The 13,582-nt window shown below is 38.0% G+C and overlaps 1 protein-coding gene and 1 long non-coding RNA gene across 4 annotated transcripts in view; one reads left to right on the top strand and one right to left on the bottom strand.

Annotated features, from left to right (window-relative positions):
• LOC122534414 (myb protein) overlaps positions 1-12,592 on the bottom strand; it is a 39,617-nt gene extending 27,025 nt beyond the window's left edge. The window contains exon 1 of the mRNA XM_043665038.1: positions 12,251-12,592. Within this exon, the coding sequence (XP_043520973.1) occupies positions 12,251-12,279 (29 nt within the window). The 5' untranslated portion in view covers positions 12,280-12,592. The remainder of the gene's footprint in view (positions 1-12,250) is intronic.
• Positions 904-4,926, top strand: LOC122534417. 3 transcript variants are annotated; one of them, XR_006307893.1, is made up of 6 exons: positions 904-1,852; positions 2,459-2,606; positions 2,784-3,010; positions 3,080-3,394; positions 4,311-4,372; positions 4,445-4,926. It is a non-coding gene; the product is annotated as an uncharacterized LOC122534417 (long non-coding RNA). The 3 variants fall into 3 exon arrangements; XR_006307891.1 differs by having other exon boundaries at positions 2,459-2,680; XR_006307892.1 differs by having other exon boundaries at positions 2,459-2,680; positions 3,080-3,398.
• Positions 12,593-13,582: the final 990 nt, after the last annotated feature.

Here is a 13,582-nt window from a genome sequence, read left to right as displayed (position 1 = left end):
AAAAAAAAAAAAAAAAGAAAAAAGAAAACGGAAAGAAACTAAACAACCACACGGTCTCGCGCACACGGTTCTTGCCGATTGAAGGTACGTTTCTTTCTCATCGATTGGCTGTCCAATCTTCTCTGGCTTGGTGGTTGTCCATTATGCGAAACTTCCGTGAATTTTTGTGACGAGAGGTTTCTCTTCTTGTCGCGACGCGCGCTCAAAATCGAGCCGAGTCGCGCGGCGTCCCGAGCAGTCACTGTTTGGATTTAAACTGAACCGGCTGGTATACCGACAGCCTGCGCGATGAGGACGGACCTTAACGTGCTCTGTGTTAGTAGCAGCGGGAAAGAGAGAAAAGGTACAGTCGCGGCTGCTGAACGAGGGTAAAGAAGGATAGAGAACCAGGGGACGAGGAGATGGTATGCTGAGGGCGCGATCAAACGGCGACCGTCCCTACATACACAGGCAAGCGTACGTGTGTATATGTACATGCATCCATATCGCTTTCTGTACATTCTTAGTTACGTGCATGCGTCCTCCATCACCCATACAGTCAAAGTTCAAACCTACGGAAAAAATAATCGGACGGCGAATGTCCGTGATGAAAGCACTTTCGTTAACCCTCTTCGACGATATACAGGGTGTTTCGTAACCAGTGGTACAACCGAGTGAAAAGTGCGAGCAAACGAGTCGAAAAGAAAGCAGCAAACTTTTTCGTTGAAATCTTTTCGTTTTCGTGGAAATTGTATTTGAAGATTTGTCGAGTATACCTGGGAAAATCGAGCTCGAACATTATGTCGATTACATTAAGACGATTTTAAACGAAATACATTCGAAGCGTTGAACGAAAAAATTTTATTCTATATAGTTTTCACTTCAGTACTGAATTAACTAAATTCAAGTATACGTGATGTAATTTTATTCTTTCATCTCGGCTCGTTTTTTCACGTAGAATCATATACTTGATTATGGGACACCTTGTATAATCGAAATAATAGACTACAATTATATGCGAGACATGTGGTGTAATAGGGTAGAAGGTCATCTGACGTACAAAAATAAGTAAACAATGTAGAACAACAATTTTTTTATGTTTCACTTTCAAGAGAATAGAACTTAAATAATAATAAAGCTTGAACTAATCCAGTTTCAGACTAGACAGGAGTGAATAATTGACAGGAAGTTGTTCTACATACGAAAATATGTAAAAAATTTACGTTTTTTTAAAATTATCAAACCAATTCTTGATTAAACACGCATTTAAATTTGTTTTTGTTGTACAATATCCGGAAAGAGGACATATAGAATATATGAAAAGTTTAGACAGGTTTTATTAGGTAGATGTTAATATCGATCTGTGACGAGAGGCAATTTTCAAATCCGTATCAGAAGAAATGGTAATCTATGAATAATTTAAGTTTGGCGCCACGAATACTGAGAGCAGATGGAACTTGTGCTGCATACTGCGTCATATACTTCATGAACAGCACTTAATGAACGACATTTTTTGCAAAAAAGTTACCATATATAGAAAAATATTGCTTGAATTTTGATGATAAAGAGTATTAAAAAAAATAAATCGACCTTGGGAATAATAAAAAAAGCATATACACGTTCTTTTTTAATTTGAATAATTGACAAATTGATACAATAATAATAATAATTGATAAAACGACTGTCGAGAAACTTCCTGTTGTGCAAAGACAGTTGTCACGCAAAACGAAGAGAAGCGTGGAGAATTGTTTCCGAGTAATCTCGGAGGCACGTTAGGAGGAAACAGGGATGTCCTTGTTCTGCATCGACTACTGATCATTTTCAAGATCCCAAGGGAATTGCGAGGACTGCTATCAAGATGTGTTACATTTATGTATGTAATCATTTTGCAGAAAAATATCCTTTGTACTAGATATCCACTTGAAAAATCATCTGCACAACTATGCTAATTACTTGCGCAATTTCATAACCTAACATTTTGAAAATATTCTGACTAAATGCATTTCATTCCTTAATTTCTTATTCTAGTATAACTGATACTGTATATATTGTCACATATTATATTCATACATACACACACACACACACACGCGCGCGCGCGCGCGTATATATATATATATACACACACATAAATAAATGAACAGCTTGTAGATGTATCTTTGTATGTAAGATATGTTTCTATGTTTCCACATACATATCTATTAAATGAATAACTTCTCAAACGATAATTAATAGACTAGAAGGAAATATACAATTTAAATTATATTCTACTGAATCCATTGATATAGTACAGATGATTAACCATGGTCAGACAAAAAAGGACACACTCGAATATAAACAACATATGTATAAAATAATATATATTCCATGTTACTTAATCACAGAAAAATCCAAGATTTAAAAAAAAGTAAAAATATAAAATCAACTAACGATTCGAGATCTACTAATTTCTAACGAAACAATATTTTATTATTTTTAGGCTCGATGTCACTCAGTGATTTTACTACAGCGACCGATAAACGAAGAAGGTGTAGGGCAATGTTTTGTTTCAAAAACAAAAGAGAGTATTGCCTGTGAGAACGTACTTTAATCCTGGTGAATATCTCTCGTTCGATGGACGCCTCAGGGTGCGTCTGCATCGTTATTTGCGAATACTTTCCCACCGTGGAGTCCGTGGCGGGGACAACCTCTACCAATATGCGTGTGTATATATATATACAGACACACACACATATATATTTTTTTTGCAAATATACTATACTTTTTTTATGGAATACGTGTTCATGACCTACACTGTGTTTCAGGTTACATTCTTCTCATATCTTTTGGTTAACAAGGATCTATTTGACTGGTTGTTATGTAAACTTACTAGAGTTAAATGTCTTTATGGAAGAATTTAATATATAGTAAGAACATAATGTATGGGTTGATGTAAATAGAACTAACACCTTTATCTTTAGTAACAAAATAATCACATCTACCATAAGAGCCAACATCATGGATGTCCATAGCATATTGTGTTATGTAAAAGGTAGACTGGCAGAAAATTTTTCAAATCGTCGAAAATAGAATGTACATTTTTTTCTAAATCTTTTTTTAGGACCAGATAGACAATATTGCAATAATGAGATAGGAATTTGATACGATGAATACAAAAATTAAAATTTTTTTAAATGTATAATTAATTACAAATTTTTTAAATTATTCCTAAAATGTTATTTTGATATACTGAATAATATGTGAAAATTAGAACACGTGACCAATGTCAACGTGGCCAATATCAAAAGTCCTTGAGTTGCTGAAAAACTAGACATTAGGCTTGAGAAAAATATTTACAAATTGTTCTACTTTCTCCTGTCCTAAAAGACACCTCAGGCTACGATTAATAGACGACTGTGAACAACTATTATTTAATGTATGTATGTATATATTTATTTCAGCCTCTTTGGCCTTGAAATTGACTTTGGTTTTTTACATTGCACATTTCGCATTGCATTTATCCTAAATTTTACGTCATAATATTTACATAATATTTTTGTATCCTATTTTGCTTTGTCCTATACTTATATTTATCTTAACTATGTTACTCTTTTGTCTACCTAAGTATCTTAATCTGCCTTATTTCTTTTTTCTCTTCTCCCTGTCTCTCTTTATCTTTCTTTCTCCTTTCTATTTGTCTAAGCCATTTTACTGCTTCTTTCCCGCCTTCTTCACTCAGTATCTCTTCCAGACTTGCATTTGTTGTCTCCATCTCTCTACAGTCTCCCCAATGCTCTAATGTTCCCTCCCCATCCTCGCACAATTGACATTTCCGTTCTTCTTCGCTCGCCCAAAATTTACTTCCATTTTCTAGGGTGCTGCATCTTGTTCTGGCTATCACCTTCTGTTCTCCATTTTTTCTTCTCTCCTTCAGGTACTTTGGTAGTTCTCCTGTTACCAGATACTTATACTTCCAATTGTATCTCGTCTTCTGAATTCTATTCCACTGTCTTTGTCTTTGTATTTCCGCTTCTCTTTTCCTTAGTATTTTCCCTGCTAGTTTCCCTTTTCTCTACAATTGTTCTACCCCTATCTGGCTAAAACCACATGTTTTTAAGGTGATCTTGTCTTTCCCTTATTCTTTCTTGGTTCCCTTTTCCTGAACTATCATTTAATATTATGATTTGATAGAAATGATGGCAAATGATGTATAATCCCATGTAATTGTGATTCATAATTTTAAACATCGTAAATCTGTAATTCCACTGGTACAAAATTGAAAAAAAGAGGTACTGATAATTTCTTGAATATAATCGTCAAGAAATTATTGCAACAAACGTTATGTATTACAGATGGAGAGTAAAAGAAGGAAACTACAAACTAGACCCTTAAGAGTCCATTTGATGAAGGAAACGTAATGATCTATTCAAATTTCTCTCGTTGTTCAGTGTGAATTTGCCTTAACTCGGGTTCGTTGCGTTCTCAGGGAACAAAACAGAAAGAGAAGGGGGCCACAGCAAGAAAAACAAATGATCCGGAGAGAAGAGCGATGAGGAGAAGCACGGAGAAATCGAGGAGATGGCCGGGGACACGGAAGAGAAGAGAAGACGCGAGAAAGACGAAGAAAAAAGGGGGAAGGGGGAATTCGGAATATAAGTTTCTGCAAGGCCTCGCGATTTCGCCGTTGCCTTCTGAGGCATCGATCGACTCTTGAAAGAAAATTTCCTCTCGAGGGGAACAAGAGCCAGATTGCTTGAAGTCAGTACCGGTTCCTTGACACTCCGAACTTAAGCGCAATAAAATTTGATTCCTCTTTCCGTCGCTTTACCGACGAATAAAACTGTTCATTAACTTTTTTATTAGTTGATCGCTGTTATGTAACATAGGACGTTGTGTTAAATTTTTACTTGTGTTATTATTTAATATAATCATTCACAATCATTCGCAACAGAGACTTGCAAACGAAAAGGATAACGTTATTAATACATTGTGCCTAACTTCTTACTTCCTTTTTGTTCAAGTCGCTACGTAAAAAGAAAAAAAAAAAAAAAAAAACCTACGTTTGCTAACTCGACGGAGTTTAGTTCATTTTTATAGAAACGAGTTTTAATGGCTTACTTTGTTCGCATCTCCGTGTGCACGTCTTCAACGTAGACCCCGATGTGTGCCTCTCGTCTCGCTACCGGTATAACTTCAACGAAATATTATTTTCCCTTTATTCAATTATTCGCTGTCGCAATGGCGTATTGTGCGGCATTAAATGAAAAAGAGTTAACGGCGAGCTCAATATCAGACGTCTAGTTCATTTACCAGTTTGCCAGCTTCTGCCGGTCTTTGTCAGCTATTCAGAACAACGACCGGATACGAAGTAGACGTAAACACTAAATACATAGAATATGGAAATGAATGCAATGCTCGTGGAACAGGTCACGAAATTCTTTTGGGCCGGTCCTGAGACCCAGACGCGGGATAAAGATTTTGGCTCCGATAGAGAAAAAGAAAAAAAGAAAAAGAGATCGCTATTCATACGCGTAGCTTGGGAAGCGCGAAAAATTATGCCGGAATCTTTCCCCTCCTCCCTTTTCTGCCTGAATCGGCGACAGATTACACAGTTCCTTGCTTGCACCGTACTGGCCCAAATCACGCCAGACGACGTAATATCCTTTGACTCTGTATTATAAACGCGTGAAAGGATGATACCTCTCTATACAGAAAAAACTTTTTTTGTTTGCGTGATCCGTCCGAGGATGCTCTCTATTTTGTTTTTCTTCCTTCTTCGCGGACGTGCACGAATCGGGAAGATGCACGTGACGCACAAATTGCGATGCAATTTCTCGTAAACACTTGCCGTCAATGGTATTTGCAATTTTGTAATCTCACGCTGATCAGTCACTTTCTATTTTGTGTAGCTCGCTTGTGGAACTCTCTGTATTCTTCATTATGTTTGTCGAAACTTATTATCACGATGCCGTGGAACAGGAATTTTATTAATAATAACTTGAAATTTGCCGACGTTACCACGATTCTGTTAATTCACGTGCTCTTAAAATGTGCCAATAGAAGATTTAATCACTTGCGCTGGCAACTGATTGCGGACCATAACGAGTGACCAAAAACCGTATACGATAATTCGTCGCTTTCTTTTCCAGCTCGTCGGTATGATGTGTCGCTGGATGGAAATTATCGAGAGGTGATAAACTTATTATTTGTTTTAAATATACTTAGAACTGAGAAAATATTGCATAATAATTCTGGGAACAGCAAGTTCTCGACGTGCGTGGCACGTCGTTCCAGCGCAACAGGTTAATTAAAAGTTGTTAGCGATATTCATAAAGGCATTCGTTCCTCTAAGCTGTTAAGCTGCTACCAAGTGGAGTCGAGAAGAAGGAAGCATCAAATGCGGTTAAGAATCCATCCACCCTCGAGAAACGTCCGCGAGGAATGTCAGGGAAATAAATGATAAGCTGTCGTCAAATAACATTATGCGCGCGGTTGGAAAAGACAAATTAGTCGTCTACGCGGCCTGAAACGCCCCGAACGGGACCGTGGCCAACGAAACAGACGCCGTATACGTCTGGGTGGAAGGCAGAGCGGTATGCCTGAGAATGAATGCAGGTCGTTCCGACAGCGCAGACAGGTTTTTCCCTTTGATGTGCACGGAGAGAATCCACCTTCCGGGTTCTCATCCGCCCCCGTGCCTGCCTCGTCCTACGCGCTCTCGCGTTCACGATTTCTCCCGAAAGGCGATTGAGAACCATCGAGCGTGGCCGCTGTTGGTATTCGGCACGAGGAACTCGCGACTCGCGAGTACCCTGTAATTTCGCTCGTATTAACGCTGTACACCTCGAAAACTCCGAGTTACCGACCGCGACTGGATTCGTGCCCGTGAGTCGGTAACTGGCCGAAAAAAAAAAAAGAAAAAGAAGAACACGAACATAAATTACCGCCGGCTCTTCCTGTATCGGATTCTTCGGCGGTTCTTCGAGCTTCGTTTCACTTCGTCGGCGCTTCGTGGTCGTAATGAAACGATTGAAAATTACAGGGGGCCAACCGGTGATCGTTAGAGCCGCGAGATAACATCGGTCGTACCACGGCATTTTATCGTGTGTTGTTTTAAGCGTACTAACAGCCGAGTAATTAAGTTTACTGGTGCTGACCCCCCCCCCCCTTTCGGCGCCACCCTCTCTTTTCCCAGGCTCTAGTTACGCATGTTAATCGTCGATTTAAGAAACGTGTACATTCGCATAAATACGTCTCGGCTGGAATCGACACAAGGGCATCGAGTAAACGTTTATGAAATAAAGTATGCGTGTAGATGGTGGTCCTCGACGTTATCTGTGGCAACTGTGGCGTTATCGGAATTTGTTAACAGTAAAAAATGTAGACCGGAAGGAGACTATGTACCATGCTACGCTGCTCAAAATTTTCTTCGTAGACTTTTAGCTTAGGAGATACAGAAGGAGTTAAACTCGAGATACTGTGACGAGTTTGATTACATCATCTCAAAACATTAAAATATTTAACATCTGTCGGACAAACCACTGTTCGAAATATTTTCAATTATCACCTACATGATCAATTCATTAATTTTAAATCGACAATATTTTAGTCTCATTTCTAGAATCATGCGTGGAGCGTAGTGTAAGCAGGTCGAAGCACCGAACTCACCCAACAGACCATAAGTCAAACGTCAAATACACCCATGGTGACGTAACCCAGCAATTCGTAAGTCGGTCGCTGGCAGACATTTTTATCAGTTGACCAACGAGATTAAAGAGCTTCCTGTCGCGGAGCTTACACGCGGTGATGGTTGATTCGCAACGATGATTCGCAGCCGCCAGTGCGAGAGAAGACAAATAAAAGACAGCTGCCACGTTCATAAAAATGAAACGAGACGTGATGAACCCTTCTCGCCTTTTTCACCCTGCAATGATGATGCGCGCCGTTCAGTGACGTATCCGTAATTGCGGCGCCTTGCGCGACACCGAAGGAAACGGAGAAATGGTACACGGAGGGATCGAGAGAAAAGATGATGCTCCGTTTCGGTGTGATGGAACGTAAGAAAGAAATGCCACGATCGAGGGAAAATATCGCGAGGAAACTAAAACTTATAAATATACCAAACGCCTATTTACTAAACGCCTTGCTTATAAATTCTCACGCTTAAGAACCGGCCACAACAAACTCAAAAAAAACTACACCACCTGCACTCGTTGCAATAGCCATCCACTAACAACAACCCACATACTGCACGAATGCCACACAACAGAAATCCAAAGACAGAAATACGGAATCAACGCAAACATAGACCTGATTTCTCAAAATGACATACAAAGTGTATGTAAAATATCTCAAAAAACATAAACTACCACAGATATCTAATGGCGCCGTCGTCGCTAATGACCTCTCGCTGTCGATGCGACATTAAAGAAAAATAGAAGAAGAAGAGGAAGAAGAAACATACGAAACTTTATCGAAAATTTCATTAACATTGCAATCAACAAATTACGATTGTCGTTGATCGAGCTTCTTAGTGCGTTCAAGTTGAAAAAAAGGAAACGTTGGTACGTTCGAAAGAAAGGGAAAAAAGAGTGAGTAAATGAGATTGAAGGAAAAATTCGAAAAAAAGGAGGAAGAGTTCACAAAAGGTGTAAAGAAGGGAAGAGGAGAGGGAAGGGGGAGTAGGAGGGAAGTGTGGAGCAGCACGAGGGCTGTGCACACGAGCTTAGGGAAACATCCGCGTGTATCTGTGTATAGTGAATATGTGTGAACCGCGTGCGCTATGCGCGGCGTCTGTCCTTGCGTCCTGGCTCAACACACGCCTTGGCAGTTGCCATGCGGGGCACTGGGTTCGTGAGTTGACGTCATTCCATCTTGCAACAAGAGGCAAGTTAATATTGATAATATTGAAGGTGTTACATTGGTCCGGATATCGGAATGAAGGGAAATTAAACTTGAACTCAAATTGCACAATCGATGTGACACGATAATGCGAAAGCAAAATACGAACGTTTAATGTAAACTCACAGTTACGTTAAAGATCGTAGGAGAAGAATATGATAAGTACGTTTTCGTACAATTTTAACTCTCGCGATTCGAAATTAAGAGTTAATACATTTGAAAATGAAAATGATAGGTTTGTACCGAAGGTGTACCATTTTAATACACATACTAAGCGACGTTTCCTAAATAACGACAGGGATGGAAGCATACATGCCTAGCCTCAAAATCAAATAAAAGGACAATTTTTTAATGATATATATTATTAACTGGTAACATGTTCAAGTTTAAAATTGTTCTTTGTAAAAAAGTATATAACGTGGCTTATTGTGTTTTCGTGTACCAAACCGAGAAACAAAGTTTCAGACTGCCACGCTCTGCACCTTTGAACTGCCGCAAGCAAACGATATCCACAAAATCGATAATCAAAGTAGAGGCACTGGCACCATGGTTGTAAACGCGCCATTAACAAGACTGCTGCTGCGAATCGATGAAATACAATATGGCTAAAAGAGGAGGGGGAGGGGGGATTAGCGAGGGTCGTGTAGATTGCTCGAAAACTCGAAATAGATCAGGGGTGGATTCGTGCCATCTGGGCCTTTAATTTCGGGGGACGTAGCCCCAAACTACGACACGACAAAAATATTAATGAACGGAAGTCACTTTATTATTATAGGTCCTCGGCCTCTGCGACCACGGGATATTCAACTATGTCGAATAAACGTGCAATAATCTGTTGCAACAGGAGGTATTCGTTTGAATTCGTCGCAACTTGAAACATCAATTGGGGTTTACTTATTAATTTCTTTCAAACGCAAGTAAGAAATATAAAAAAAGAAATAAATTTAGTTCTCTTATTTTTGTATATCTTGGTATTTACTCGGACTAAGAAAAAAAGAAAAAAAAAAAATAGAAATGAAAATTGCAATATTTTCTCAGTTTTAATAACCCAGGCAAAACAAATAATAAATCTTCTATTACTTCTCAATAATTTCGATCCAGTGATATACCGACGAGTTCAAAAAGAAAGCGACGAATACGGTTTTTGGTCACTCGTTATGGTCCGCAATCAATTGGTTAAAGAGTTAAACAGGAACTTCGGAACAAGCGTGAAGTTCCATTCGAGGCGAACCTTTCTAGAAACGAATTATTAAGGAAGGAATTTGTCGGTAGGTTTTACGACTCTTCTCGGTTGCTTTTCCTTTACTGCAAAACAAATACATACATAGAAATGGGATCAGATAGAAGGATCCAGTTCAAGCGAAACGTGTTTGTGGTTGATCAGGGCTTTCTAGGTCAGATACGCAGTGTGTTAAACACTAATACAAGTATAATACAATTTTATTCTGAGTCACGTAAGTATTGATGAGTGAATGATCAAAGAAATTCCAATTTCAACGACTCTATCTGCATTCTGATAATAACATGTATGATTAATAAATAATTAAATTATAACATCAGTAGCATTATATATTATTATCAATATTGTTATAATAACATTGTTATGTACTGTATGCATTATTAATTTCCAGAAATATAATTTAAAAAATATTATATCCTTTGTTCTACATAAAAAAAGCTGTTCCCATGTTTCATCTCGAAGGGTACTCAAATATATTCTATTACGCTTTCATCGTAGAATACTGTGGCGCCAATGTGAATGTACGAGTACCCATACACCATTGTTTCTCTCGAATATTTTCTTTCGAAAAGAGAAAGCTGACCCTTTCGGAAAGAGTTCTCTACGCTGTTACCTTATACCTTTCTGGGTTACCGGATACGCGAATAAGAAAGATGATATCGAGTAAAAACTTCGACAACGCGAAACAGCGGCTAACCTCGAAATTGTCGCTCGCTGGTCCACTCTTTCCGACAATCGACCAATACGGCGTGAATTTAAAAGAATCAATATTGAAAATAAAGATCGATTCGAAAGTTCATAGGTCGAATCAGAATCTTATCGATCGATAAGTATCATTTCATGGCATTTTATTTCTTTTTCAAATCGTTTCGCAGGGTTTTGAGGTATTCTCATTCTTGCATTCTTATAATATTTATAACAATGTGGTTGGAGATGAATGTTCCAACTGATAACGCTTCTAAATCTTCCCAAAACTTTCTAATTACGAAATTTTCGAAAAACTCAATAATCATGTGTAATACGATATAACTATCATATTAGTTAACGTCAAAAATTAAATAACTACTAAGGACCTATAACGTCGGTTGAACAATAACGTCAAAAATTAAATAACTAAGTAGGTCAATATCAGAATAATTAACGTTAAAAGCTCTTTAATGCTGCAGCTATTGATTAAAAATTTGGTTATAATTGGACAACGTGTACATACAATGTGTATCTTTGTATACCAATCATTGTTCTATGTAAACAACGATAGGTACAAGTGTACGATAATATAAGCGAAAGAATGTGCCCGTTCTTTGTATTTCGACGTGTGTATCTTATGACCTAGGATGAGAATCTTGGGAACTATACATTTTCGTACAAGTCGCAAAGCGAACACTTGTATAACGCGATAGCGCAAATAAGAGATTCACGAAACGCGGAAGCTGGAAAGGAAAAGGACACCGGTGATAACTGAAAGATGAAAGAGTACAAGAGAAGAAAGACCAGAGGACCGGGTGCATGCTCTCCACGCATGCCACGTGTTTTAGCACCTGCCTCTACTAAACATCCGATAATGGAAAAAATACACACGCAGATCATTTAAATACTCACTTACTCTGACAATGAGCCTGTTCCCTCTGAACAACGAAGTTACCCGTAACACAGACTCGAACGTCCTAACTTTACTGATATCGTCGAGAGACGAATTTGAAACATCATCAGTTGAGAACGTAAATTAATCAACTGATAATGATTTTGAAACATGCCAACGTTTATTTTAATGTAAAAGATAAATATTCCACGTCTCGTTTATCAGCGAGATATTGGGCATGAAAACAAACATGATCATGAAACCTACGTGCGCGTGTGCTACGATGCTGTATATTTTGTAAGGATTTGCGATCCCAGCGGTTGAGCTGTTCGCTGTTTTTTTTATTCCGGGGTGAACTACCTCCAAACAGAGCAACAAGACAAAGAACGCACGTTCGTCGTGTGTTCTAATCGATACGATCGGATCGATTAAAAAAATATCGGCGGTAGTAAACGACACAGACGGAAATATAATCCGTGTTCGTAGGTATAATCCAAATCGCCGAGGATAAGGAAACAAAAGAAAACTAGAAACTTTCACACGTTTTACGAGAAAGAGATAAAGAGACTCACCCCTTTCTAGCAAACCGCATGTCGATCATGGTACGCCGATGGTTATCCGATCCAGAAGCAAAGTTAACGAACCACGGTTTATTACGCTAAATTCCCGACGGTCGTCGAACTTGACAACATGGCCGAACTCACCCTCGATCGAACAGCAAAGATTCGCGACCACCAGAGGAAAGGAAGTATCGAGGACTATCAAACAGCAGATAATTTTCGTGAATTATAACGATACACACGCCTATTGGCAAGGGCACGACCTACTGGATATATGTGTTTGATATGACACTTCTGTTTACACACAAAACTTGACAGAAGAAACGAAGATTTCACGTTCGTGAAATTATTCAGGTCATTCGTGATACACACCACGGCAGGGTAATTTATCCCGCGGAAATTAGTGAGAATGTACATGTCAGCGATATCTGTTGAGAAATGTCCGCATCGTGTTACGAATTGTACCGACATAAATCACGCGACCTCGTTAGTAATATCGTCATTAGCTAAGACCATTGACTACGAAAAGTATAGACCGGACAACACATGGACTCGACGTTATATAATTTCGGATCTCAGGCACTGAAATACTGACCAGGAAAAAGAATCACTGGTTTCTAGCGCACTCTATGCTTAAACAACAGAGAATTCGAATACTATACCCAGTAAATACAAATAGACCAGAAGAGTATACGAAATGAAACTTGTTTATTTGTTAAAAACAAGCTAAATAAAGGTAGAATGAATATAGTCTTTATGAATAGAGAAAATAATTTAATTGTTACAAGTAAATCAATGAAACTATAAAATAATGGGTGAAAAAATAAAATAATTAAATTACTGATGCAATAGATACAAATTAATAGTAAAAATTATTAACAAATATATAAACAAATAACAGAGATAAAAAATTATTTTCACTTCGCGAAGAAATTTCTTCCCACCTAAACTTAATGGAGACAATAAATACAAGGAAATCTAAAAATAATCAAATTATTAAATAGTGCAACAGAAAAACCGTCCTTCGAAGTATTAAGTATTACGAAGAATTAATTTCCGCAACACAGACTGAAACATAAAACTAATTTTGAATGCTACGAAAGCTCACTATTAACTTTTGTCGCGTGCACACCAACCAAATTTTAGAACAGAATATTTAAATAATATTCAGGCATAAGCTAATTGTTCTGATGACATCTATTTAAAACAACTTATTTCTAGAAATTTTCATTTTTAATACTCATAAATATTATTTGAAATAAATAACTTTCTATGACATATATAACCACTATTCAAAATACTTCAATCAACAATTCCCAGCGAGCAGATATTTCCCGCCAAAAA

This window comes from Frieseomelitta varia, unplaced genomic scaffold (assembly GCF_011392965.1).
Source record: "Frieseomelitta varia isolate USP_RPSP 00005682 unplaced genomic scaffold, Fvar_1.2 scaffold_591, whole genome shotgun sequence".
NCBI classification, from domain to species: Eukaryota; Metazoa; Arthropoda; class Insecta; order Hymenoptera; family Apidae; genus Frieseomelitta; species Frieseomelitta varia.
The sequence above is the reverse complement of the archived record's forward strand: the minus strand, read 5'-3'. Positions and strand labels throughout refer to the sequence as shown.